Raw genomic sequence first — 25,223 nt, forward strand, 5'->3', positions numbered from 1 at the left:
TTCAATACCAATAGAGAAGCATTACCCTATTAACTTATATCCTATACTGGCAGATTTCCTATTTTTTACTCAGTATTGTAAACAATTCAGTTTAAATCTTTAAGATCTAGCTGATTTGTTTTAAGTCTTTTTTTAGTTTGGGGGAAGGAGTGGGTAATAAAATAGATCACAGAGAACTTGAAAGTTTACTTCTGCTTATATGCACTCTGATTATGACAGGTTCATAAACACAAAACATAACCTCAAAAATCCTTGCATATTTAAAAGCTATCTAACTAGAAATGTTTCCTATAAAATATAGAAAATGTGTTCAAAGATGGCCTCTTTTGAAAGGAAGCAGAAGTGAAAATTAGGAAAGGGGGACTATTGCATTGATTTTTTTATTGTTCTTGAAGAATGGTTGTGATTCTGGTCTTGTCTCGTCTCTCCCATCATATCAGTTTTAGTTATTTATGCAGATGGAATCCTTTGCCCCACTGAAATGCTTTTATGGACCCTTCTCTCCGAAGACATCAGAGAGTTAAGACACTACTATTGCCAATGGTCAACACTTAGCTCATATCTTGACTTTCTTCTTTCTAAAATTTATTCCTCATGCTTTTAGATCATTTGAGTCTATTCATTTATTTACTTTAGCTTATCCAATTCTTTCACTTTATATGTCCCTAGTTTTCTGTAACAGACGTGCAATCCTTTCTTAAAATATTAGATGATATCATCTTACTCAAGAATTCATTGGGTATTGTGATGGTTAATCTGGGTTATCAAGTTGACTGTATCAGGAATCAACTAAAAACCACGTTTCTGGGCATTCTGTGAGGTATTTTCTTAACAGATTATTTGAAGAATAAAGATTTACCCTAAAATCTGAACCTAGTGATAGTGGTAGTTCAGATAAAAGGTCATAGTGTTTTGCTTGGTTTTCCTCACTCTTGCTGCTAAGTCCCTCTATTCTGTTGCTACAACATACCTTCATCAATATTAGTACCAACTTTTTTGGAATTCCAAAATAGACTGAACACCAACAGCTCTCCAAGAATCCTCTAGGCCATTAGTACTAGTTTCAGAGTGCTAAGACATCCAGCCTCTTAGATAAAGAAATACTGGGCTCTCAGCCTTTCCAATATGAGATAGCTATCACATTTTGTAAACCAATCTAATAAATCCTTTTTAAATATTCTCTCCTCTCTCTCTCTCTCTCTCTCTCTCTCTCTCTCTCTCTCTCTCTCTGTGTGTGTGTGTGTATTCTTAGTTCTGCTCCTTTAGAAAACGCTGAATACTACAGTAATAATATTCTAAGATTATTTTCTCAAAAAATGTGTTGCTATGCTCCCCCAAGATGCAAAATACCAGCACCAGTCATGAGAAATCCCCTTGTTAATTACTGGTCAACAATGTACAAAAGATTCCCAAAACATTATGTCCTATTGCTGTTGCTCTTGGTTGACTCCCTGAAGTAGAAGGTAAGACTCTACTGCTGAAGACACCATGCATTTCAGAAACAGGACCCAGTGGACCTGACCTGAAATCCTCCTCCCTAAGGATTAGCCTTTATGATAAGAGAAAGTGCCGTGCAAGCTTCCAAGTACGGAAAGCAATCAACAGTTTTACTCAAGCATGACATTAACCAAAACAATGACCAGCATGGAATGTTAACCCTAATGATACAATAGTGGCATGCATGCCTTGGTGGTAAGCAACAGTACTCTAATTGGACTAAGACCTACTCAACAAGAGGGTAACCATACCTGGTATTAGAAACCTTGCCAACTACTCTAGACTAGTGAAGTCATAGATCTAGAAGGAGAACCTACATCTTTTATTTTACTAAACCAGCAGAATTCCTAACATTCTAAGTGTGTATCCTTATACCTACAGGTAAGTGTCATTCTTACCTTTTATCATAGGAACTTCTCTTTGCAACATATGGAGACTATTACTGAAAACAGATCAAAATGTAGAGAATAAGAGATGGCATAGTTCCTAGTCCCAACACATTTGCAGAAGATGGGACAGAAAGATTGTGAGACCCAGAGGAATAGGATTTTGCTGTGAGATTGTGGCATCTCCTAATAATATCAAAGAGGTTACATCTATGAAGTCTCACTAACATGGCTGCCTAAATCTCAATGGTAGACAAAAAAACTACTGGCAAATAGGGAGTGTTGAGATTAGACGGAATTATCTTCCCCAGAGATGAATGCTTCAATTGGTTACTCAATACCAATACCAAGTTATCAGCCTGAGATCATTGAGATACATACAGGTAACATTATACAGATGGAGACAGTTGTATTCATGTATTTACTTAAAAACTTTTATAAATTCAGTGGAATAAAATTTAGAAATGTATTATCAACTTCCAAAACTTCACATAAACTTACCAGCATCTGTGATTTATTTTATTTAATAACTTTAATGTTTAAAATGAAACCAATTATAGGTCAGGCATTTTATAAAACACAAAAGGCAGAGTATCAAATGATCTGGATTTTCTCACCACCTGATAAAAAGATCCATGCACTAAAAAAGCTAAGCATTACAACAAACAGTATCTGCTATGGCAACAAGCTGTTATCCCTACCAATGCATCACCCTTTTAGTCAGTTGTAAACATCTCAGCCATAATTTAATCATCCAAGCACAATTTAGGTAGTTCCAACTCTAATTAGTGTTGCTGGTTATTGAAATGTTGATGAATAATAAAAGTGTTGTCTTGAAGTGGAAAGGGGCAAACAACTCCATCAGTTTTTTGATATCCATTTTTGTAACAGGTGACTGATCTGATCCAAAAGACATTTTCACTCACAGTTGCCTACTCACAAAGCTACAGCTTAACAAATATAAACACAATCACAAACAGAAAACTGATCTACCTTGGAGCCACAGAAAATAATTCAGTTGTGCTAAGTTGACAGAGTGGACAGTCCTCTGCCAATAATGAAATTCAGGGAAGATAAACTACATTTGTGAAGGGAAGGAGAAAATACCTGGGACATATCTAGGGTCATGTAACAATTGGAATATCTTGAGGAATGAGTACGTTTTTCAACAAGAAGCTCCTCTGTAGAAAAATGTTAGTCCAGCAACATGGCTGGTCTGACAAGGGATCACATCCAAAGACCCTTCTAGATCTGTGTGACCTTGCTGGAACACAGAAACACCACATACCTTTAATCCCTCTGGCTGGAATATAGAATATACACTTTTAATCCCAAACAATGATGTCTAATTGAGGAGCAGACAAAGTGATGGAACAGAGAAAGTTTTGACAGAATGAGTCAGAGATAGCATATGTCCCATTATCACGAAAACTGACATGAAAGGGAGGCGCTACGTAAGAGCAGTGCAGGGAGAGAGGGGAGAGCTATGTGGACACAGTACAGTGCAGTTTGGGAGCTGAGTTTGGTGCAGTTCAGTTGAATGCAGTTGAGTTCATACAGTTCCTTTTAGTTCTATTCAGTTGTATACTCAGTGCAGTTCAGTTTGTGGAGTTTAGAGGCATGTTTTCCAAGCAGAGCAATTCAGTGAGAAGCTAAGAGAAGCCAGACTGAACCAGTCAGCTTAGAGTAGAATTTGAACTAAAACAGTTGAGTTAAACCAAGCAGCCAGAGTTCAGAAAGAGAAAGGGTGAGCTTCACTCATAAATGAATATTAGACATGTAATATAGGATAAACCTACTAAAATCTTTACACTTAAAGAAACTAATCAAGAAGGAGGACTGTGGCTAAAACGCTCAATCCCCATTCAGAAAGGCAAAGAGGAGGGACATCAGAAAAAGGAGAAAACAGGGAACAGGACAGAAGCCTGCCACAGAGGGCCTCTGAAAGGCTCTATCCAGCAGGATATCAAAGCAGATGCTGAGACTTATGTGTGTTCCAGTGGTAAAATATGTGTATGTATAGTATGCATGAAGTCCTAGGGCTCTCTTCTCAGAATGATAAAGAAGAAGGGCAAGGGGTGGGGAGGAGGACGAAAAGTTAGAGGAGGAATCATCAGCAAGAGCAAAGATGTTAAGAGAAGCAATCTCTAGGTGTGTTTACAGAATATGAGAATGTGGATAATATATGCATGTCAACAATAAAAAATAAGGCAGCAAAAAAGCTTTGAAATAGAATGGAAATAACTCTGAATTGTTAAATAATATTTGTTAGTCATTAAAATATTTCACACAAGAAAATGATTAAGATTAAATGATAAAATTATCTTGTAAAAACGTAATTCTACTAGCCAAGATGTAGTGGGAGAAAGAAAAATGGGCTGAATTTCAGGAATAAGAAAGTTACTTTGATTTATTTTTTTTATTTTGAAAAAATTGCTACATCCTAAGAACATTACCCAAACTTATTCTTCATAAGGACTTGGTTAATTAGGTATTTTTATTAAAAAATTTCACATAAAAAAGTGGCTCATAGAGGTTTTATAAATTGTTCAACATTGAAGAACTTTAAAGAAATGGTGCTTGAAGGCAGCAAGTAAAAGTACTTGCTGTATGTGGTGGTTTAAGTGAGAATTGCCACCATAGGCTCATGTTTGAATGTTTAGGTTCCTAGTTAGTGGGTCTGTTTAGAAAGGATTATGAAGTGTGGCCTTGTTGGAGTAGGTGTAGATTTGTTGGAGGAAGTATGTCTCTACAGATGGGCTTTGAGGGTTCAAAAGCCCATGCCAGGCCCAATGTTTCTCTATCTATCTGTTGCCTACACATAGGATCAATGTGAGTTTTTATCTACTGCTCCAGCATCATGTCTGTCTGCTTACCATCATGATGATCATGAATTAACCTTCTAAAACTGTAAGCAAACTTTCAATCAAATGGTTTTTTTAGACAGGTTTTCTCTGTATAACTCTGGCTGTCCTGGAAGTCATTCTGTAGACCAGGCTGTCCTTAAACTCGGATTTTCCTGCCTCTGCCTTTCAGGAACTAAGATTAAAGGCTTGTGCCATCATACCGGACTTAAATGTTTTGTTTTGTTTGTTTGTTTAAGATTTGCCTTAAGGCTCAATGTTGATGCAATTTGATATGCTGGGGTAGGTGGGGTAGGAGGGCTCCTCTTCTCTGAAGAGTAGGGGAGGAGTGATAGGGGAAACAAGGAGGTCAAGTAGGACTGGGAGGAGAGGAGGTAGGGTGCTATGATCAGTATGTAAAATGAATAGATAAAAATATTTTAAAAAAAACTTACCTTAGCCCTGGTTTCTCTTCACAACAATAGAACAATAACTAAGACGCTGCATAAGCCTTATGACCTGAATTCTATCCCCAGAACCCACAGTGGAATGGGAGAACTGTCACTTGAAAATTGTTCTCTAACCTCCACACATGAATGTATGAATGTACCCACAAGTTCACATATATGCACATGTATATACACACAAGCATTAAGTGATTTAATTTTTGAAAATAAAAAAATAATTCAGAGATTTAAATCTATCTCAAGAGAATTTATGCCCATTCTTATAAACATTCTATTATACTACTCATCTGAACATAAATATGAATGCAGGGAACAGTAAAATGGATCAACAGGTAAAGACACCTGCCACCCAGCCCACTGACCAGAGTTGAACCCCTAGGATCCATATCAGGAAAGAAGAGAACCAAATCCCACACACTGTGTGCTTATGGGTATAAGCACACTGTGTGCACTTATTTTGTGTGACATATACACAAAACAAACAAACAAAATTTAAATAGAAACATGTTTTAAATGTAATCTTGGCTCCTCTGGAAAGTGCATTCAGGAGACATACGATGGTCTTCAGTGAGTCTCCTGAGTTTGGGCTGAACTTACACATTTGAATCTAGCCAGCAGAAGGTATCAGAAGTAATAGAATACCACTTAGAAGTTGGATTGGCCTTTGGCCCATGTTTGTCGTGTGGCTGTCTCTAAGAAAGCTAACTATAGTGTTGTAAGGCAGCTTGAGATGCTCACATGGGAAGAGACAAGAGCTAGCCAACCACATTAGTTGAACACCATCCCCCAATGCAGCCTCAAAATCTTCTGATGAGCTGTAGGCAGACTTGAAAGACCTGAACCAGGGATTTTGTGGCTAAGTTGGGCTTGGATTTCTGACACACACACACACAAATGGAGAAATAAGAAATGATGCTTTAATTTAAGTTGTTAAATTTTGGATGATTTGTTATCTAGCCTAGATACTAAGAGTGGACAGCAATTGTTTTAAGTTATTACAGAGTAAATATTTTCCTTTTTCTAAGTAAGACAGAGATCGGAGGTAGGAATCTGCCTAAGAGATATTAGATTACTCCTGAAATGAACCACAAGCAGACAGCCTAGATAACAGAATATTGTGTCTTTGACCGCTCTATCCAAACATCTGTGAATCAAGGCATCTACCTACTTCATCCTCCTGTGTCACTTCTTTAAATATCTTTTCCTAAATGTATTGTTGAAATTCTAGGAGTACTAAACCCCAATTTTTTTTAAATTGGAAAAACAGTTTAACTCACCTCATAGCAAACTGTGTCTTTCCAAAGTCTTATATCACACTGTACATTCTCATTAAATACACAGTCTATCCTATTTGTGGCTTTAGATCTGCTTTGCAGATACCCTCTCCTCAGTCTTCTTATAAGAACCAAGTCTTGTGCAAACATATATTCTTGGTATTCAGTACTTAAAACATAGATACAACTTAATAAATTTTAAATTAATCAGTTAATGAATGCATTGTTCAACCAATGAAAGAGTGAGGAAGTCAACAGGCAAGACACTACGAATATTGAAAACTCCTCTGAATATTACAGGTAAGGTTTAAGGCTAATGCTAGTCTCTAAAATGTTTGCTTACTTTTACATTTAACTCCAAGTTTTACCAGACCTATTTCTCTTTGATAATCACCTAAAGAGCTCATCACTCTTATTTACAAAACTTGCATTCATACTATTTGCTTGCTTCACTCTAAATAAAGCTTTCCTTGGTACTCTCACAGACTCCTATGCATACCCTGGTACAGAATCCAGTGTTACATCATATTACCATATTGTCATGGTTGGTTACTTGTTTGTCATTTTCACCTAATCATAAGTCCCTTAAGGAAAGTTTTTCTTTGTGTATTTGCACATGCAGCTAAAGAACCACATCTGCCACAGGCACTCAAATTTGAAATCACGGGTAATAGACTGAATACATGAGGAAAAGAATGTTGCATCCTAAAAAAGAATCTTAGAATATTCTATTTGCTCATTTCAAATAAAATGTCAAAAATCCAGGATGCTCCAATTCCTGGACAGAGTAACATTAATATAATTAAAATTATATTTATTATTAACATAAAAAGTTAAGCTTAAAAAAAAGTGCTTTATTACAAGAACAGGCCCCAGACAAAGCTATCTTCAGTATGTTTATGCTTATTCCTCATGTTCTTGATCCTGTTTCAGAAAAGCAAAACAACAACAAAAAACAAACAAAAACTCCTTAATCAAAGATTCTCTATCCTATCCCCAGGTGCAACCAGATGAGATGAAAAACTTAATGAATTAAATTAAAGAAACAAATTGGTTTAGTGGGATCATGGATACTCCTGAACTAGCAGTCCCATTCCACTAAGACTCTTTTCCCAAGGCCACAGCCTCACTCCATAGGAGTGGGGAAAAGCACTTAAACACAAAGGACCTCACTCTCCTGGGGTAAGCTCTCTTTTAGTACTGGGAGACGGAGATTAATAGCTGGGGCATCTTTAAGGTTTAGACTCAAACCTTTCCAATCTGAGGTATGACTGTGGGCAACCTCACCAGGACCCAAGTAATCTATATGTAAAATGAAATAATAGGGATATTTGCCTCAAGGGATTTGGAAAAATTAAATGGGTTGATTCAGATGTTCAGAAAGTACATAGGAAACAGCAAACAGTTAATAACTAAGTATCATCATTAGCATTCTTAAGAAGGAAATTCCCAGAGATGACCAAATCAATTGGGGTACTTACTGATTTGGTTGTTCAGCTTGAAAGCGATGTCTAACTGCAGGATAAATAGCATGAACTGGAACCATGGGCTCATCTCCATAGAAGGGAGTGGAATGTGTACAGAAAATACAATGTCATTGGCTTCAATTTCCCTTGGAATTGCTTCCTCGATGTCACGGATCTTGTCACACTTGTTTGGTCCCCAAGGCACCAGCCATCTTGTCTTATGGTGGTTTTTACGGACATCCACACATTTTATCGACATGTAGGGCACTGCTGTCGTTGGTGCTGGAGCTGAAAAGAGAGTGTTTTCTTATTTTAGAAAATAATCTACTGAAGTGGCCACTTGTAGCTAATGCTCTTTTCAGTTCTGCCTTCCATTTGTACACTGCCATCTACAGCTGAGGAGCAATTGCTCTCTGAGATCCTCCAAATCCAAGTGAGGGATCCTCCTGTCACCCCTAGAGGACCACAAAAGTATCTCTACAAGCCTTACCATTGTATTTCCAGTTAATTAGACTACACACTTATAAACAATATAATTCAGTTACCACCTTCATTCAAATCTTTGTTATAAAATTCCAATGTGCTTGCTCCAAGAGCTTGGGGATTGAATGAGGAGCGCTGCACAGACCAGTCTCTGAATTCAGATACTACATTTTAGACTTGGTAGACAAACTTCAGTTAGTTGCATCTGTGCTTCAGTTTCAGTTGCATCTAGTTTCAGGACTCTCATTTAAGAAACCAGCTGGTTAACTTCCAAGGTATCTCTTAGTTCTATCATTTATAACCACTGTCTTTGAGGTACAAAAGGAAGTATGCTGACCTTAGAACCCCTTAGATTGGGATCTGTCTGAAGATGGACATTCAAATGGTAATACTTCTCAAACAAACTAAAATATTACCCATGCTTATCAAGAGAGAAAATCAAATTTAAAAAATATAATATGAAAGCACTGTTTTGTTACAAAACAATTATATGAGTATAATAATAAAATTGCAAAATATCATTTGGAAGTTTAAAACATTTACCTAAAATCCTCCTAGAGGGAACGGGAGGCCAAGATGGCAGCACCAGGAGAACACTGCATCTAAGAAGCAGGTCAACATTTTCCGTGCAGCGACCAAAAGACTGAACTTTGGGCCCTAAAACAACAGCGATCGTGTTTCCCAGGTGAGAGGAATAGCGTGGGAATCAGGTGGGTCCAAGCTCAGGCCACCCAGCCAGAACCTGGAAGAGATCCCAGGTCGCACAGGCCAGACCAGAGCCATACGCCTGCGTGTCCTGATCACCTTCCCAGGCTGATCGGTGGGCACAAAAACACCAGAGACAGGGAGTCCCAGTTGTGAGAAAAACCCACAGGGAAGGAAAGCAGCTGGACTGGCCACAGGTCACCCAGTCTTTCCTGGAAAAAGTCTCGCAGACCGCGGGTACCCGCCGCCATCACTGAACTGGCCTCCCGCCACTGCCAGCACAGACAGGGGCTACGCCCAGCTCTCTAGCACAGATGGAGCTTCATGCCCTAGTGCAACAGAGACAGGGAGTTCCTGTCGGAAGAGGTCCCCACAGGGAAGGAAGGAAACAGTATTGACTTGGGATACCCAGGCTTTACCTGGGGAAAGTCTCTCAAAGACCTGCAGATACAAGCCCCATCACTGAACTGGACTCTCGCCGCCAGTGCCAGCACCAGCGCCAGCACCAGAGAGGAACTGCATGCTCAGCTCTCTAGCACAGAGGGAGCTGCGCGCCCTAGTGCAGCACAGTCTGGGAATTCCTGTTGGGAGAGGCCCCAACGGGAAGTGAGGAAACAGTACTGACTTGGGTGACCCAGGCTTTACCTGGGGAAAGTCTCTCACAGACCAGCGGGTACGAGCCCCATCACTGAACTGGCCCCAAGCCTGAAGCACAAAGAGTAGTTGGGCACCCAGCTCCTGCAGACTAGCAGGCAGGCACACTTGCCACCAGCCCAGAGACCTACTTTGTACCAACTATTCCTCACAGACAGAATTGTGTGCCCCAGGACACCAGAGACATGGTGTCACTGTCTGGAGAAATCGCACAGGGAACTAAGCAAAGGGGACAGACTTAGGCCACCCAGTATATCCCTGGAAAAGGTCTCGCAGACTGGCCCAACCCAGGGACCTGCCGTTCACCAGATAGCCTGCTGTTACCAGGAGAGCAGTACTCACCCGCCACAGATTACTGCTTGGGTACTGGGGCACAGAGCCCCAATCTCAGACCTTCAAAAGCTCGGGATCCCCGAGATCAACCAACAGAAACTGCTCCACGGGGCAACCACTTATCCCTAACAAAACTGATCAAACCACGGGACACAGGTTACAGCAGCAGAATTCACAGCAAGAAACTGGGCAGCTGTCTTCAGGACTTCTCCTGGTGAGAGGAGAGCCCTCTCGACTAATAAGGACCACAGTTACCATTCAGGTCTCTACGCCTAAGGTGAAAAGCGGCAACTCCTGAAAAACACCAGCCATCTAGTGACTATACCCAAAAAGCTGAGAAGGCTTCCTTCAGAAAAAAACATCTTCCTGCCAAAGGGATTCTCTCCACCAAAGGATTCCAGGAAAAACCAGAAACCAACTTCAAAAACCTAAGATAGTTCAACCAACAAAAGCCAGAGCAATATGGCATCTCCAGAACCCAGTTATCCAGGGACAGGTAGCCCTAGACACCAGAGCATAATTGAAATGCAAGAAGAGGACCTAGCATCTATGATCATGAAGAAGATAACAGAGGAAACAAATAAAATGTGTAAAGAAATAGAGGAAGATTTAAAAAAAAAAAAAAAACAGTTTATGGCCATCTGTAAAGAAATAGAGGAAGTTGCAGCCAAACAGTTAATGGCCTATGGAGAAGAAATGCTTAAATCACTGAATTAAATATAAGAAAAAGAGGATTGTTCAAACAAACAGCTGAGGGAATTGATGGAAAAACAGGAAAATACAGTCCGACAAGTGTAGGAAATCAAAAAAATGGCTCAAGACCTGAAGACAGAATTGGAAAACTTAAAGAAAACACAAATGGAGGAAACTGTGGAAAGAAAGAACTTAGGGAAGAAAACAGGAACCACAGAGGTTAGCATAACCAATAGACTACAAGAGATGGAAGAAAGAATCTCAGGTGTGGAAGATACAATGGAAGAAATAAATGTATCTGTCAAAGAAAATGTTAAATCTAAAAAATTCCTGACACAGACCATCCAAGAAATTCAAGACAACATAAAAGGACAAAACCTAAGAATAATAGGTGTAGAGGAAAAAGAAGATTCCCTGCTCTAAGGACCAGAAAATATCTTCAACAAAATCATTGAAGAAAATTTCCCCAAGTTAAAGGAGAGACAAATAAGAATTCAAGAAGCCTACAGAACACCCAATAAGTTACACCAGAAAAGAAAATCCTCCTGCCACATACTAATCAAAACAGTAAGTATACAGAACAAAGAAAAGATACTAAAAGATAAAGGCCAAGTAACATATAATGGCAAACCCATTAGAATCACACCTGACTTCTCAACAGAGACTATGAAAGCCAGAAGGGTCTAGACAGATATCATGCAGACCCTAAGAGAATACAGATGTCAGCCCAGGCTACTATACCCAGCAAAACTCTCAGTCCCAATAGACAGAGAAAACAAGATATTCAATGACAAAAATAAATTTCAGCAATAGCTACACATGAATCCAACGTTACAGAAGACATTAGAAGGAAAAATACAACCCAAGAAAACTAGCTACTTTCAAGAAAACACAGGAAACAATTAACCTCACTACAGCAAAACAAAAAGCAACCAAACACTCAACCTTATGACCACAGGCAACATCAAAATCAAAGGATCTAACAGCCACTGGACATTAATCTCTCTCAACATCAATGGACTCAATTCTTCAATAAAAAGACACAGACAAACAGAATGGATGCGTAAACAAAATCCAGCAATACGTTGCATAGAAGAAACTCACCTAAGTCACAAAGATAGACATTACCTGAGGGTAAAGGGTTGGAAGAAACTTTACAAGCAAATGGACCCAAGAAGCAAGCAGGAGTAGCCATTCTAATAGCTGATAAAACAGACTTTCAACCAAAATTAATAAAAAGAGATGGGGAAGGACACTTCATACTCATCAAGGGAAAATTCCACCAGGAAGACATCACAATCCTGAACATCTATACCCCAAATACAAGGGCATCCACATTTGTAATAGAGACATTGATAAAATTTAAAGCACATATAGATCCCCACACATTAATAGTAGGAGACTTCAACACCCCACTCTCAACAAAGGACAGGTCAACAAAACAGAAATTAAACAAAGAAACAATGTCTCTAACAGAGGTCATGAATCAAATGGACCTCACAGACATTTACAGAACCTTACACCCAAACACAAAAGAATTTACCTTCTCCTCAGCATTTCATGGAACCTTCTCCAAAATAGACCATATAGTTGGTCACAAAGCGAGCCTCAACAGATACAAGAAGATTGAAATAATCCCCTGTAACCTGTCTGATCACGATGGAGTAAAGCTGGACCTCAACAACAAGAGAAATAGCAAAAAGCCTACACATACACGGAAACTGAACAACTTGCTACTAGATGACAGCTGGGTTAGGAAAGAAATAAAGAAAGAAATTAAAGTCTTCCTAGAACTCAATGAAAATGAAGACACAACATACCCAAACTTGTGGGACACAATGAAAGCAGTGCTAAGAGGAAAGTTCATAACACTAAGTGCCTTCAAGAAGAAATTTTAGACAGCTCATTCAAGCAACTTAATGGCTCACTTAAAAACCCTAGAAAAAGAAGCAGACACGCCAAAAAGGAGTAGACAGCTGGAAATAATCAAACTCAGGACTGAAATCAATCAATTAGAAACAAATAAAACAATTCAAAGAATCAATGAAACCAAGAGCTGGTTCTTTGAGAAAATCAACAACATAGACAAACCCTTAGCCAAGCTAACTAATAGGCAGAGAGACACCACCCAAATCAACAAAATCAGAAATGAAAAGGGGGACATAACTACAGACACTGAGGAAATCCAAACAATCATTAGGACTTACTTCAAAAGTCTATATGCCACAGAATATGAAAACCTAAATGAAATGGACCATTTTCTTGATCGATTTGACTTACCAAAGCTGAATCAGGACCAGGTAAATCAATTAAATAGTCCTATATCCCCCAAAGAAATAGAAGCAGTAATGGAAAAATCTCCCATCCAAAAAAAGCCCAGGACCAGATGGCTTCAGGGGAGAATTCTACAAGACCTTCAAAGAAGAGCTAACTCCAATTCAAACTATTCCACAAAATAGAAACAGAAAGAACATTACCAAACTCATTCTATGAAGCTACAGTAACCTTGGTACCTAAACCACACAAAGACCCAACAAAGAAAGAGAATTATAGGCCAATCTCCCTCATGAACATTGATGCAAAAATACTCAACAAAATACTTGTAAACTGAATACAAGAATACATCAAAGATACCATCCACCAGGATCAAGTAGACTTCATCCCAGGTATGCAGGGGTGGTTCAATATATGGAAATCCATCAATGTAATCCAACATATTAAGAAACTGAAAGAAAAAAACCACATGATAATCTCCCTAGATGCTGAAAAAGCATTTGACAAAATCCAACATCCAATCATGTTTAAAGTATTGGAGAGATCAGGGATACAAGGCATATATCTAAACATAGTAAAGGCGATATACAGCAAGCCTATAGACAACATCAAACTGAATGGAGAGAAACTTAAAGCAATCCCACTGAAAACAGGGACAAGACAAGGCTGCCCACTCTCTCCATATCTCTTCAACATAGTTCTGGAAATCCTGGCTAGAGCAATAAGACAGTTGAAGGAATCAAGGGGATACAAATTGGAAAGGAAGAAGTCAAATTATCACTATTTGCAGATGATATGATAGTATATATGAGTGACCCCAAAAACTCTACCAGGGAATTCCTTCAGCAATGTGGCCGGATACAGAATGAATTCAAAAAAATCAGTAGTACTCCTATATACAAAAGACAAAAGGGCTGAGAGAGAAATTAGGGAAACAACACCCTTCACAATATCCACAAATGACATAAAGTACCTTGGTGTAACCCTAACCAAGCAAGTCAAAGACTTGTATGAAAAAAAATTTCAAGTCTCCGAAGAAAGAATTAGAAGAAGATATCAGAAGATGGAAAGATCTCCCATGCTCATGGCTTGGCAGGATTAACAGAGTAAAAATGGACATCTTAGCAAAAGCAATCTACAGATTCAATGCAATTCCCATCAAATTACCAACACAGTTCTTAGCAGACCAAGGAAGAAAAATTCTCAACTTCATATGGAATAACAAGAAACCCAGAATTGCTAATACAATCCTTTACAATAAAAGATCTTCTGGGGGTATCTCCATCCCTGATATTAAGCTGTACTATAGAGCAACAGTTATAAAAACTGCATGGTACTGGCATAGAAACAGAATGGTGGATCCATGGAACCGAACAGAGGATCCAGAGATAAACACACAAACTTATGGACACCTGATCTCTGTCAAAGATGCCAAAACCATACAATGGAGAATAGAGAGCATCTTCAACAAATGGTGCTGGTCCAACTGGATGTCTATATGTAGAAAAATGAAAATAGATCCATACTTATCACCCCGCACAAAACTGAAGTCCAAGTGGATCAAAGACCTCAACATAAAACCAGACACATTAAATCGGTTAGAAAAAAAATTGGGGAATACCCTTGAACTCATTGGCACAGGAGACAACTTCCTGAACAGAACACCAACAGCACAGGCTCTAAGACCAACAATCAATAAATGGGACCTCATGAAGCTGAAAAGCTTCTGTAAATCAAAGGATACCGTCATCAAAACAAAACGACTGCCTACAGATTGGGAAAGAATCTTCACAAACCCTCTATCTGATAAAGAACTAATATCCAGTATATATAAAGAACTAAAGAAGCTGAAAAGCAGCAAACCAAGTAATCCACTTAAAAAATGGGGAACAGAGCTAAACAGAGAATTCTCTGTAGAGGAATATCGAATGGCAGAGAAACACTTACATAAATGCTCAACGTCATTAGCCATTAGGGAAATGCAAATCAAAACAACCCTGAGATTTCACCTTACACCCATCAGAATGGCCAAGATGAAAAACTCAAGTGACAATACATGCTGGAGAGGTTGTGGAGAAAGGGGAACCCTCCTCCACTGCTGGGGGGAATGTACACTTGTACAACCACTCTGGAAATCAGTCTGATGCTTTTTCAGACAACTAGGAATAGCGCTTCCTCAAGACCCAGCCATACCTCTCCTAGGCATATACCCAAAAGAGGCTCAAGTACACAAAAAGGACATTAGCTCAACCATGTTTGTAGCAGCTTTATTTGTAATAGCCAGAAGCTGGAAACAGCCCAGTTGCTCCTCAACTGAAGAGTGGATGCAGAAACCTTGGTACATCTACACAATAGATGTACACTCAGCAATGAAAAATAAGGAAATCTTGAAATTTGTAGGTAAATGGTGGGACCTGGAAAGGATCATCCCAAGTGAGCTGTCCCAGAAGCAGAAAGACATACGCGGTATATTCTCACTCATATAGACATAACATAGTATACACCTACTAAAACTGTACATCTAAAGAAACTAATCAAGAGAGAGGACCCTGACTAAAATGCTCAATCCCCATCCTGAAAGTCAAAGCGGCTGGACATCAGAAGATGAAGAAAACAGGAAACAACCTAGGAACCTGCCACAGAGGGCCTCTGAAAGACTCTGCCCTGCAGACAATGAAAGCTGACGCTGAGACTTATGGCCAACTGTTGGGCAGAGTGCATGGAATCTTATGTAAGAAGTGGGAAATAGTAAAAGCTGGAGAGGACAGGAACCACACAAGGAGAGCAACAGAACCAGAAAACTTGAACACAGGGAACTTCCCAGAGACTCATACTCCAACCAAGGACTATTCATGGAGATAACCTAGAACCCCTGCACAGATGTAGCCCATGGCAGTTTAGTGTCCAAGTGGCTTAGATAGTGATGGGAAATGGGACTGCCTCTGACATAATCTGATTGGCCTGCTCCTTGATCACCTTCCCCTCATGGGGGAGCAGCCTTACCAGGCCACAAAAGATGACAATACAGCCACTCCTGAGGTGATCTGATAGACTAAGATCAGAAGGAAGGAGAAGAGGACCTCCCCTATCAGTGGACTTGGGGAGGGGCATGCATGAGGAAGGGAGAGGGAGGGTAGGATCGGGAGGGGAGGAGGGAGGGGCTTATGGGGGGAATACAAAATTAATAAAGCGTAATTAATAGTAAAAAAAATAAAAACTAATTAAAAAAATCCTCCTAGAGGAAAGTAACTACTGTTTAAAATGCATCAAAACATTATCTTTCTTTACTTGATATATAATATCATATTAATATCTATATTAACAGTAAATGTGTTAATATTATAATATCTATATTGGTGATAAATGTGTTTTCAGAAAAATGAACCAATAACAAGTAAAAATGCTAGGAACTTCTGTACTAAAGATGTTTAACTGAAAGTCTTGGGTATTGGCTCCATCAGAATGGTATCTTTATGGATTCAATCTATGGGAGATTTTTCTCAAAACTCAAAAGCATACAACCACAAAGATTTTGTATACCTTATTTATCTAAAGCCATCTGTCAAGCTTATTATTAGAAATGAGTCAAACATTGGTTATTTTGGTCATCCAAACAGTTCCCTGATGTTAGAAAGACCAAATGACACATTTAATTGGATCCATTTTAATGTGGTTGGAAAATAAGCCGTAACGCAAAAGTCATAAATTCCATTTTAAATAACACAGTCAAACTATTTGTTGCAGAAAATACTTACATTTTAAAACCTCTATTATTCTAAAATGAACCTAACCTTTTTCATTTACTTTATTTGCTTGGACAAACAAGTCTTTCACCCCTTAGACAAAAGTGAAAATAACAAACCCCAGCTAAGCTCTAAAACCACATTCCACATGAAAAACAGAGCACTATTGCTTTCTCAGTGTGGGAGACTGTGCAGCAGCAAACCTGGTATTTATTTTTGTATTAGCCCAGTATGTCATCCATGAAACAAAATTCTCAGGCATACACATGTTTTAAAAGATCTTGGCAACAGACCTAAAGAAGCTTCAAATACACATCTTTAGCTTGTCTAAAAGAATGTGAATTTTTTTAATTCATTGGAATAAAATAGCCTCAAAAAACATTTAAAATTAAAAATTGTACATAATTCAAGATTTCAACTCTTCCAGTAGTACTCATAAGGAAAATAATGTTTATACTATTTGAGAAAGTAAATGACATGCTGATATTCAAGCATAAATACCTAAAGTTCCTTTGGCAATATCTTTACAACTCAGAATGACATTTCACCTGCAGTTAAGAGTGGATACTCAGTGTTTACAGCATAGAAAGAAAACAAAAAGACAAGTGTGCAGCTTATGCTGGCTGCCTGCTATAGATGGTGTTTCATTAGATACAGCCAAAAATGTGATTACATAATCATAAAACAGTATCTAGAAACAAAAATTTAAAATGAGCTGGGCATAGTAGCATACACCTTTAATCCTAGAACTCAGGAGGCAGAGGCAGGAGGATCTCTGCAAGTTTGAGGTTAGCCTAATCTACAAGGGAGTTCCAGGAGAGCCAGACCTACATAGTGAGATGTTGTCTCAAAAAAAAAGAAAAAAGTGAACAAACAAAAATCAAAAAACATTTGAATTTAAGGTTTTTTAAAAATGATCTTATAGTATAACAAAAAAATTAAATAAAGTCAAAATTATCTGCAATTTTTGAACAAGCCATAGTTCACTGTATTTACAACAAAAGTCTTAGTTCCTACTATGATTCTGGGGATCTATAGTGTCAAAAAGGGGTTACCTATTTTCAAATCAACAAAATAAGTCATGTTTGCTCAAATGAAAAATAAAAACTACCATTCTAGTATTTGAAGGCTATATCACCCAGCTGCCTTAGTACATGTTATAAAAGTTCTCTGTACACACCTATAGAGGATGACTTAATTAAACATATAAGGGCTAGAAGCTGATTCTATATCAATACAATTTAGCAAGAAGGGCAATGTAGCCAAAACCAAATATGTCCTGTCACTCTGAACTGTTGACCGCTCATACTGGCAGCTAAGAACACTGAAAGTATGCATGCAAATAAGCTATAGAAACCATTCATAAAAATGTAAGCTCAGGGGGGCTTGAGGAATGGCTCAGAGGTTAAGAGCACTGAATGTTTTTCCAGAGGACCAGAGTTCAATTCCAGTACCCACATGGCAGCTCACAACTGTTTGTTACTCCAGTTCCAGGGGATCAAACACTCTTACACAGACATATGTGCAGGCAAAATGCCATGGCACATAAAATAAAAATAAATTTAAAAAATGTAAGCTCAGTCTTTGCTGTTCTCAATACTACAGCAAATACAGGCTATAAGATATTGTGTTTTATTTAATTTTAAAGTGATATGAAATCAGTAAAATCTGTGACAACTTCAAGGTTGGGAAAGTATTTTTTAGAAAATAAAAAAATGATCTTTCAGACACATTACTTCATCCCTGATTATTGAGCACCAGGTATGTGCTAGACACTGTCAACTGCAGGAGTAGACCTAATAGACACCAAGAGTGTAAGATATATGAATGAAGAAGAATACAGACAATAGGCAGTTACTATACATTTTAATTATAATTATGATGAATTGCTGCATTTAACCTGAGAAAGGGTAAGTTGATTATTTGAGATATAGAAGGAATGAATAAAGTTATATAAAAACTTAACTGAATAAAAATGTAATCCAATAGATATTACAAATGTATTTCTATTGGAAGAAGATTCATTGGCTTCTTATTACTATTCAAATGATACCTTGGTTTACAAGTTACTATCTAGACAACCACTATTATTTTTCATACTCAAAGCTGAGTCAATGTCAAATCATTGGCCCTATTTCAAGAGTTAGTTGCCTTCAAAAAAAGTTAAAATAAAACCAAAACAACACATGAAAATGACAACTAGATTCCATTTAGCTCAAGGGGAACTTTTTATTTCTTTGGTTTTAAAATAAGCAACAAAGCATCCCTTTGAAAATACCCAGGAGTGTGTAACTAAAGACAGAGACAATATTATTGGAGCACTTGACAGACAGCCACATCCTGATCGAAAATTGTTCCAACAAGTGTCTAAACAAAGTTTTGGCTGTAAAAGAAGTCTGGAATGGCTTATAAGGCTTACTCTTGAAATAGAGGAAGTGTGAATTGAGAGAGCAAGGGCACTACCAGGTTAGAAAGCCATAAGTAGGCACCCTGCTTTACAAGATGTCTATGCTTGAATTTGGAAAACTAGAAAAAAAAAAAACATTCTTAGTTAATTGAGTGATTGGTTCAGACAGTTCTTGCTATGTAGCTCTAGCTGGCCTGGAACTTAGAAAACTACTTTCCTCTGCCTCTCACTGCTAGGACTAAAACTATCACCACACTTGGCATTAGAAGGAACATTTCATAGGGTCACTCCTACCTTTGTTTCAGCCCTTTGCTTCTCTAGCCAAGGGTACATTCCTGCAATTATCTTGCTTACTACTCTCAATAGTCCCTGCTCAGCTCTACAAAGCACTGTTAAAAAGAAGCAATAGGAGACACACACAGAACAAAGAGTTTTTATTTAGAGACTCTTTTCCTCCTCCTTCTAAAGTGACACTTTCCTTTCAAGTTCTTTTTTTTTTCTACCTCCTTCCTATATTCCTCCCACACCTTCCCCTTCTCTCACTTCCTCTACCCTTCTCCCTCCCTCTCTCCCTGTCTTCCTCTCCCTACTCCTTCTGTACCTACTCACAGGCAAACAGGAGATCTGCTGGGAGAATAAAAGCCCCCCAGAAGTTGGTCTGAATAGGAATAGAGGACCTCCATTTCTCCAAGAGAGCTTTGAAATCTTAGTTATCAGGTCATAACACCCTTTTCTTAACTTAGGCCAGAAATGCCTGCCTTATAACACAATATTTGAATAATCTGCTTGGACGGAGTGGAAGGAATATGGAGAACAAATTAGTTTCTATGGGTAATTATGTTTACAAATAATAATAAGCAGAACTTTGAAATCTGAAATGTGTGATGATTCTAAGTGAAATAGTCAACAACTTCAGAAATACTTTATTTTTCCATGAGTACTTAGCAACTAAAAACAATGAGAAAATAATGATGCAGAAATACTTTCTTCTATGACTCAAAAAGGAGGTTGAGTTAACTTTTAAATAATCTCAGTTAAATCTGATAATCAACATCTCTATACCATTAAAAATATAAATAACTTATTTATCTAGGACTTCATAGTTTCACTTTCGTTTTCTCCACCTTGTCCTACAAAATCATTTCAGGCTATTAGAAATAACAGCTCATATTGAAGGAATAACAAACAGACTGATTTAAAATAGATAATAGAAACAATAGATGGATAATGCCAGTTCCCAAAGCTTTCACATGAACTATGAAAGTAAAAGGTTCAATATCTACTTCACCTTGAAATGTAAAGAAAAACCTTCATTTCCTAGAAGATAGGCCAAGTATAGTGGTACAGGACTATAATTCTAGTACTCAGGAGGCTAGTGTTAACCTGTTAGACATAGAAAGACAGGACATTTTACTCCCAAATATTTACTAATAAAGTATGTGCCCAATGAAAACTCATGTAATACATACTGTGTACTTAGGTTCTTAGAACTAGACAGCCTACACAGGATGGAAGAAAATATGGGGAAAGGGAATTTATATTTGAACTGATATGTTTGTGTTATTAACACATTTGTGACTTTTATTCAAATGGCCCCAAAGCTCTTGGTTGGCATAACAGAATCCTAAGTTTAGAAGTTGGCTTTTAACTGTCTTAACCCAGGCTGGCCTTGAACTCAGGAAAATCCTCCTGCCTCAAACTTAGCTGGATTTTCAATGTAATTCATTAAGACATTCCTCTTGGCCTTTCCTAAGTTCAAAAGCCTTAATTCCGATTAAAAAGAAACATGAAGTAGACTGTACAACTTAAGTGGATAAATATGATTATTTGGTTGAATTGTAAAACAGTTAATAATTCCATGAGCCAAACCTGTGCATTAGCCATCAAAGATAAATTCCTGAAAACATTGCTGTAGTCCTTTGCAAATATTTAAGTCTTCGGAGTGTGTGTGAATGACAGCTCAAAAAGGAAGGAGAAGGGGACCTCCCCTATTAGTTGACTTGGGGAGGGGCATGCATGAAGAAGGGGGAAGGAAGGTGGGTCTAGGAGGGGAGGGGGAGGGGTTTGTGGGGGGATACAAAGTGAATAAAGTGTAATTAATAAAAGTTAAAAGAAAAGGATATGCAGTTTAAAGAGGGAGGAAAGAAGCCAGCAAGGCACTTCATTAAATAAGACAATCGTCTCAAAGTTCATCCCCAGGAACTACAAGGTAGACAGAGAGAACCAGCTCTTTCAGGTTGTTCTCTGTCCTCTTCACGTTTATTGTGGCATGTGCATGCTCACTCATGTTCACATATGCACACAGACTGAATAAGTGTAATAAATTATTTAAGGGAAAATGCTATAGTATATTCATACAAGAGAAAAATGGAGCTAGTATATATTGCAGTTATGCTATTATAATAAAATGAAAAAAAAAAGGTCAGGTACAGAAGATGCAAATACTTGTGTTAAACTGATTTAGCACTTAGGAATTAACTAACAGTCTGTTAATTCCTTGACTGAAATTTTTCTATAGAAATGATGTTCAGACAGAACTTTTAACACTGTCATTTACTTTAAGGATGAAATTGTCATGCATTTCAACCATGGTAATTAAATCTACCAGATTACTGAACAAATTAAGTAACAGTTACTTCAAAGCAAGTGTATCTTCAGAAACTAGAACTAAAGGCAGGACTTTAGAAACCACCTTAGCTATGCCCTTGTGAGTGAAATGATGTATTCTTAATGAAATGCAATTCATTCTTAACAGCCACTTTCAATGAATAATCACACTAACATCTATTATAGAAAATCTATTTATTGAATAAAGCAAAAAATTAACTACACTGAATGACTGCCACCAAGTCATACAGACAAATATGGCTCTTATGCTAAGATGTAGTTGTTCTCACATGCGCCCAAACAACAGCAGGCTAACAGACACCCATGCACACAACACAATGTATAGATGTGAATACACGCAAACACGTATGTAAATGCATTCACATGACAGCACAGAGATGCATTCAAAAAGCAACACATAGATGTTAACACAGTCCAAAAATCAACAAACAGAAGTACACACACACACACACACACCATGCATACATAGAAATTCATAGAAACACATACCATAGAACTGGGTATAGTGTCACACTTCTTTAACCACAACACTGAGAGGCATGCAAATATTTGCAACACCTAGACCCACATGTACACTTTCACAATGACACACAGATTTAAACACACAATATACAGTTTCATAAAAAGAAAAGAGTAACCATAACACCAGAATTTACCATCTCTCTCTGCTTCCTGATTGTGGATACAATGTGAATGGAAACCTCAAACTCCTGCCGCCATAATGGACTATATTAAAAGTGTAAGCTAAAATAAACTCTCCCTTCCTTGCTTTTGTCAAGGATGTTATCACAACAACTAGAAAAGTACCTAGTACACACATGTGTGTGGCTATAGATTCAATTGCACTTCACAGGTTAGCACACACAACCCATATGTTAACACACAAGTTAACATATGGTAACCTACATCTACAACATGGCAGCACACAAATATACATAGACACACAATCACATCAAAATAAACATAAATACTCACACAGCAACACACGAGTATCAAAATTGAATGCAAATACTTGTGTAACTTTCTGTAGGAAGCACTTACTAAAAGGTGTTCCCTATGAAACAAAGCTATGAACAAATGACACTGACAATTTAGTAGCAAAATTTCAGAAATTGCAGCAAACAGTTATATAATTCATTCTGGTTCTAAAAAGTTTAAAAATATTTTATGGCTGGACATTGGTGGCACACTCCAACACTCAGGAGGCAGAGGCAGGCAGATCACAAAACCTAAGAATAATAGGAATAGAGGAAAAAGAAGACTCCCTTCTCCAAGGCCCAGAAAATATTTTCAACAAAATCATTGAAGAAAATTTCCCCAAGTTAAAGGAGAAGCCAATAAGGATACATGAGGCCTACAGAACACTCAAAAAATTTGACCAGAAAAGAAAATCCTCCTGCCACATAATAATCAAAACAGTAAGTATACAGAACAAAAAAAAAAAAAATACTAAAAGCTGCAAGGGAAAAAGGCCAAGTAACATATAATGGCAAACCCATTAGAATCACACCTGACTTTTCAACAGAAACTATGAAAGCCAGAAGGGCCTGGACAGATATCATGCAGACCCTAAGAGAACACAGATGTCAACCCAGGCTACTACACCCTGCAAAACTCTCAGTCCTCATAGATGGAGAAAACAAGATATTCAATGACAAAAACAAATTTCAAAAATACCTACACACAAATCCAGCATTACAGAAGACACTAGAAGGGAAAATACAACCCAAGAAAATTAGCTTCTGTCAAGAAAACACAGGAAATAATTAACCTTACTACAGTAAAACAATAAGCAATCAAGCACACAACCTTATGACCACAGCCAACATCAAAATCAAAGGATCTAACAGCCACTGGTCATTAATCTCTCTCAACATCAATGGACTCAACTCTCCAGTAAAAAGACACAGATTAACAGAATGGATACGTAAACAAAACCCAGCAATCTGTTGCATACAAGAAACACACCTAAGGCACAAAGATAGACATTACCTGAGGGTAAAAGGTTGGAAGACAACTTTACAAGCAAATGGACCCAAGAAGCAAGCAGGAGTAGCCATTCTAATATCTGATAAAACAGACTTTCAACCAAAATTAATAAAAAGAGATGAGGAAGGACACTTCATACTCATCAAGGGAAAATTCCACCAGGAAGACATCACAATCCTGAACATCTATGCCCCAAATACAAGAGCACCCACATTTGTAAAAGAGAAACATTGATTAAACTTAAACCACATATAGATCCCCACACATTAATAGTGGGAGACTTCAACACCCCACTCTCAACAAAGGACAGGTCAACAAAACAGAAATTAAACAAAGAAACAATATCTCTGACAGAGATCATGAATCAAATGGACCTCACAGACATTTACAGAACTTTACACCCAAACACAAAAGAATTTACCTTCTTCTCAGCACCTCATGTAACCTTCTCCAAAATAGACCATATAGTTGGTCACAAAGCAAGCCTCAACAGATACAAGACTGAAATAATCCCTGGTATTCTGTCTGATCACCATGGAATAAAGCTGGACTTCAACAACAACAAAAATAGCAAAAGCCTACACACACATGGAAACTGTACAACTTGTTACTAAATGACAGCTGGGTCAGGGAAGAAATAAAGAAATTAAAGCCTTTCTAGAACTCAATGAAAATGAAGACACAACATACCCTAACTTGTGGGACACAATGAAAGCAGTGCTAAGAGGAAAGTTCATAGCACTAAGTGCCTTCAAGAAGAAATTCGAGACAGCTCATTCAAGCAACTTAATGGCCCACTTAAAAACCCTAGAAAAAGAAGAAGCAGACACACCAAAAAGGAGTAGACAGCTGGAAATAATCAAACTCAGGGCTGAAATCAATCAATTAGAAACAAATAAAACAATTCAAAGAATCAATGAAACCAAGAGCTGGTTCTTTGAGAAAAGCAACAACATAGACAAACCCTTAGCCAAGCTAACTAAAAGGCAGAGAGACACCACCCAAATCAACAAAATCAGAAATGAAAAGGGGGACATAACTACAGACACTGAGGAAATCCAAACAATCATTAGGACTTACTTCAAAAGTCTATATGCCACAGAATATGAAAATCTAAATGAAATGGACCATTTTCTTGATCGATTTGACTTACCAAAGCTGAATCAGGACCAGGTAAATCAATTAAATAGTCCTATATCCCCCAAAGAAATAGAAGCAGTCATCAAAAGTCTCCCATCCAAAAAAAGGCCAGGACCAGATGGCTTCAGTGCAGAATTCTACAAGACCTTCAAAGAAGAGCTAACTCCAATTCTCTTCAAACTATTCCACAAAATAGAAACAGAAGGAACATTACCAAACTCATTCTATGAAGCCACAGTCA

General features: G+C 37.9%; 1 protein-coding gene across 3 annotated transcripts in view; it reads right to left on the reverse strand.

Annotated features, from left to right (window-relative positions):
* The window catches only part of Wls (Wnt ligand secretion mediator), a 133,370-nt gene that overhangs the window by 83,922 nt on the left and 24,225 nt on the right, over nucleotides 1-25,223 (reverse strand). For all 3 annotated transcript variants that reach the window (XM_055614303.1, XM_055614304.1, XM_055614302.1), the window contains exon 2: nucleotides 7,949-8,221. In XM_055614303.1, coding sequence (XP_055470278.1) covers nucleotides 7,949-8,221 — 273 coding nt within the window. The remainder of the gene's footprint in view (nucleotides 1-7,948; nucleotides 8,222-25,223) is intronic.

This window comes from Psammomys obesus, unplaced genomic scaffold (assembly GCF_907164565.1).
Source record: "Psammomys obesus unplaced genomic scaffold, mPsaObe1.curated_primary_1811, whole genome shotgun sequence".
Taxonomy (NCBI): domain Eukaryota; kingdom Metazoa; phylum Chordata; class Mammalia; order Rodentia; family Muridae; genus Psammomys; species Psammomys obesus.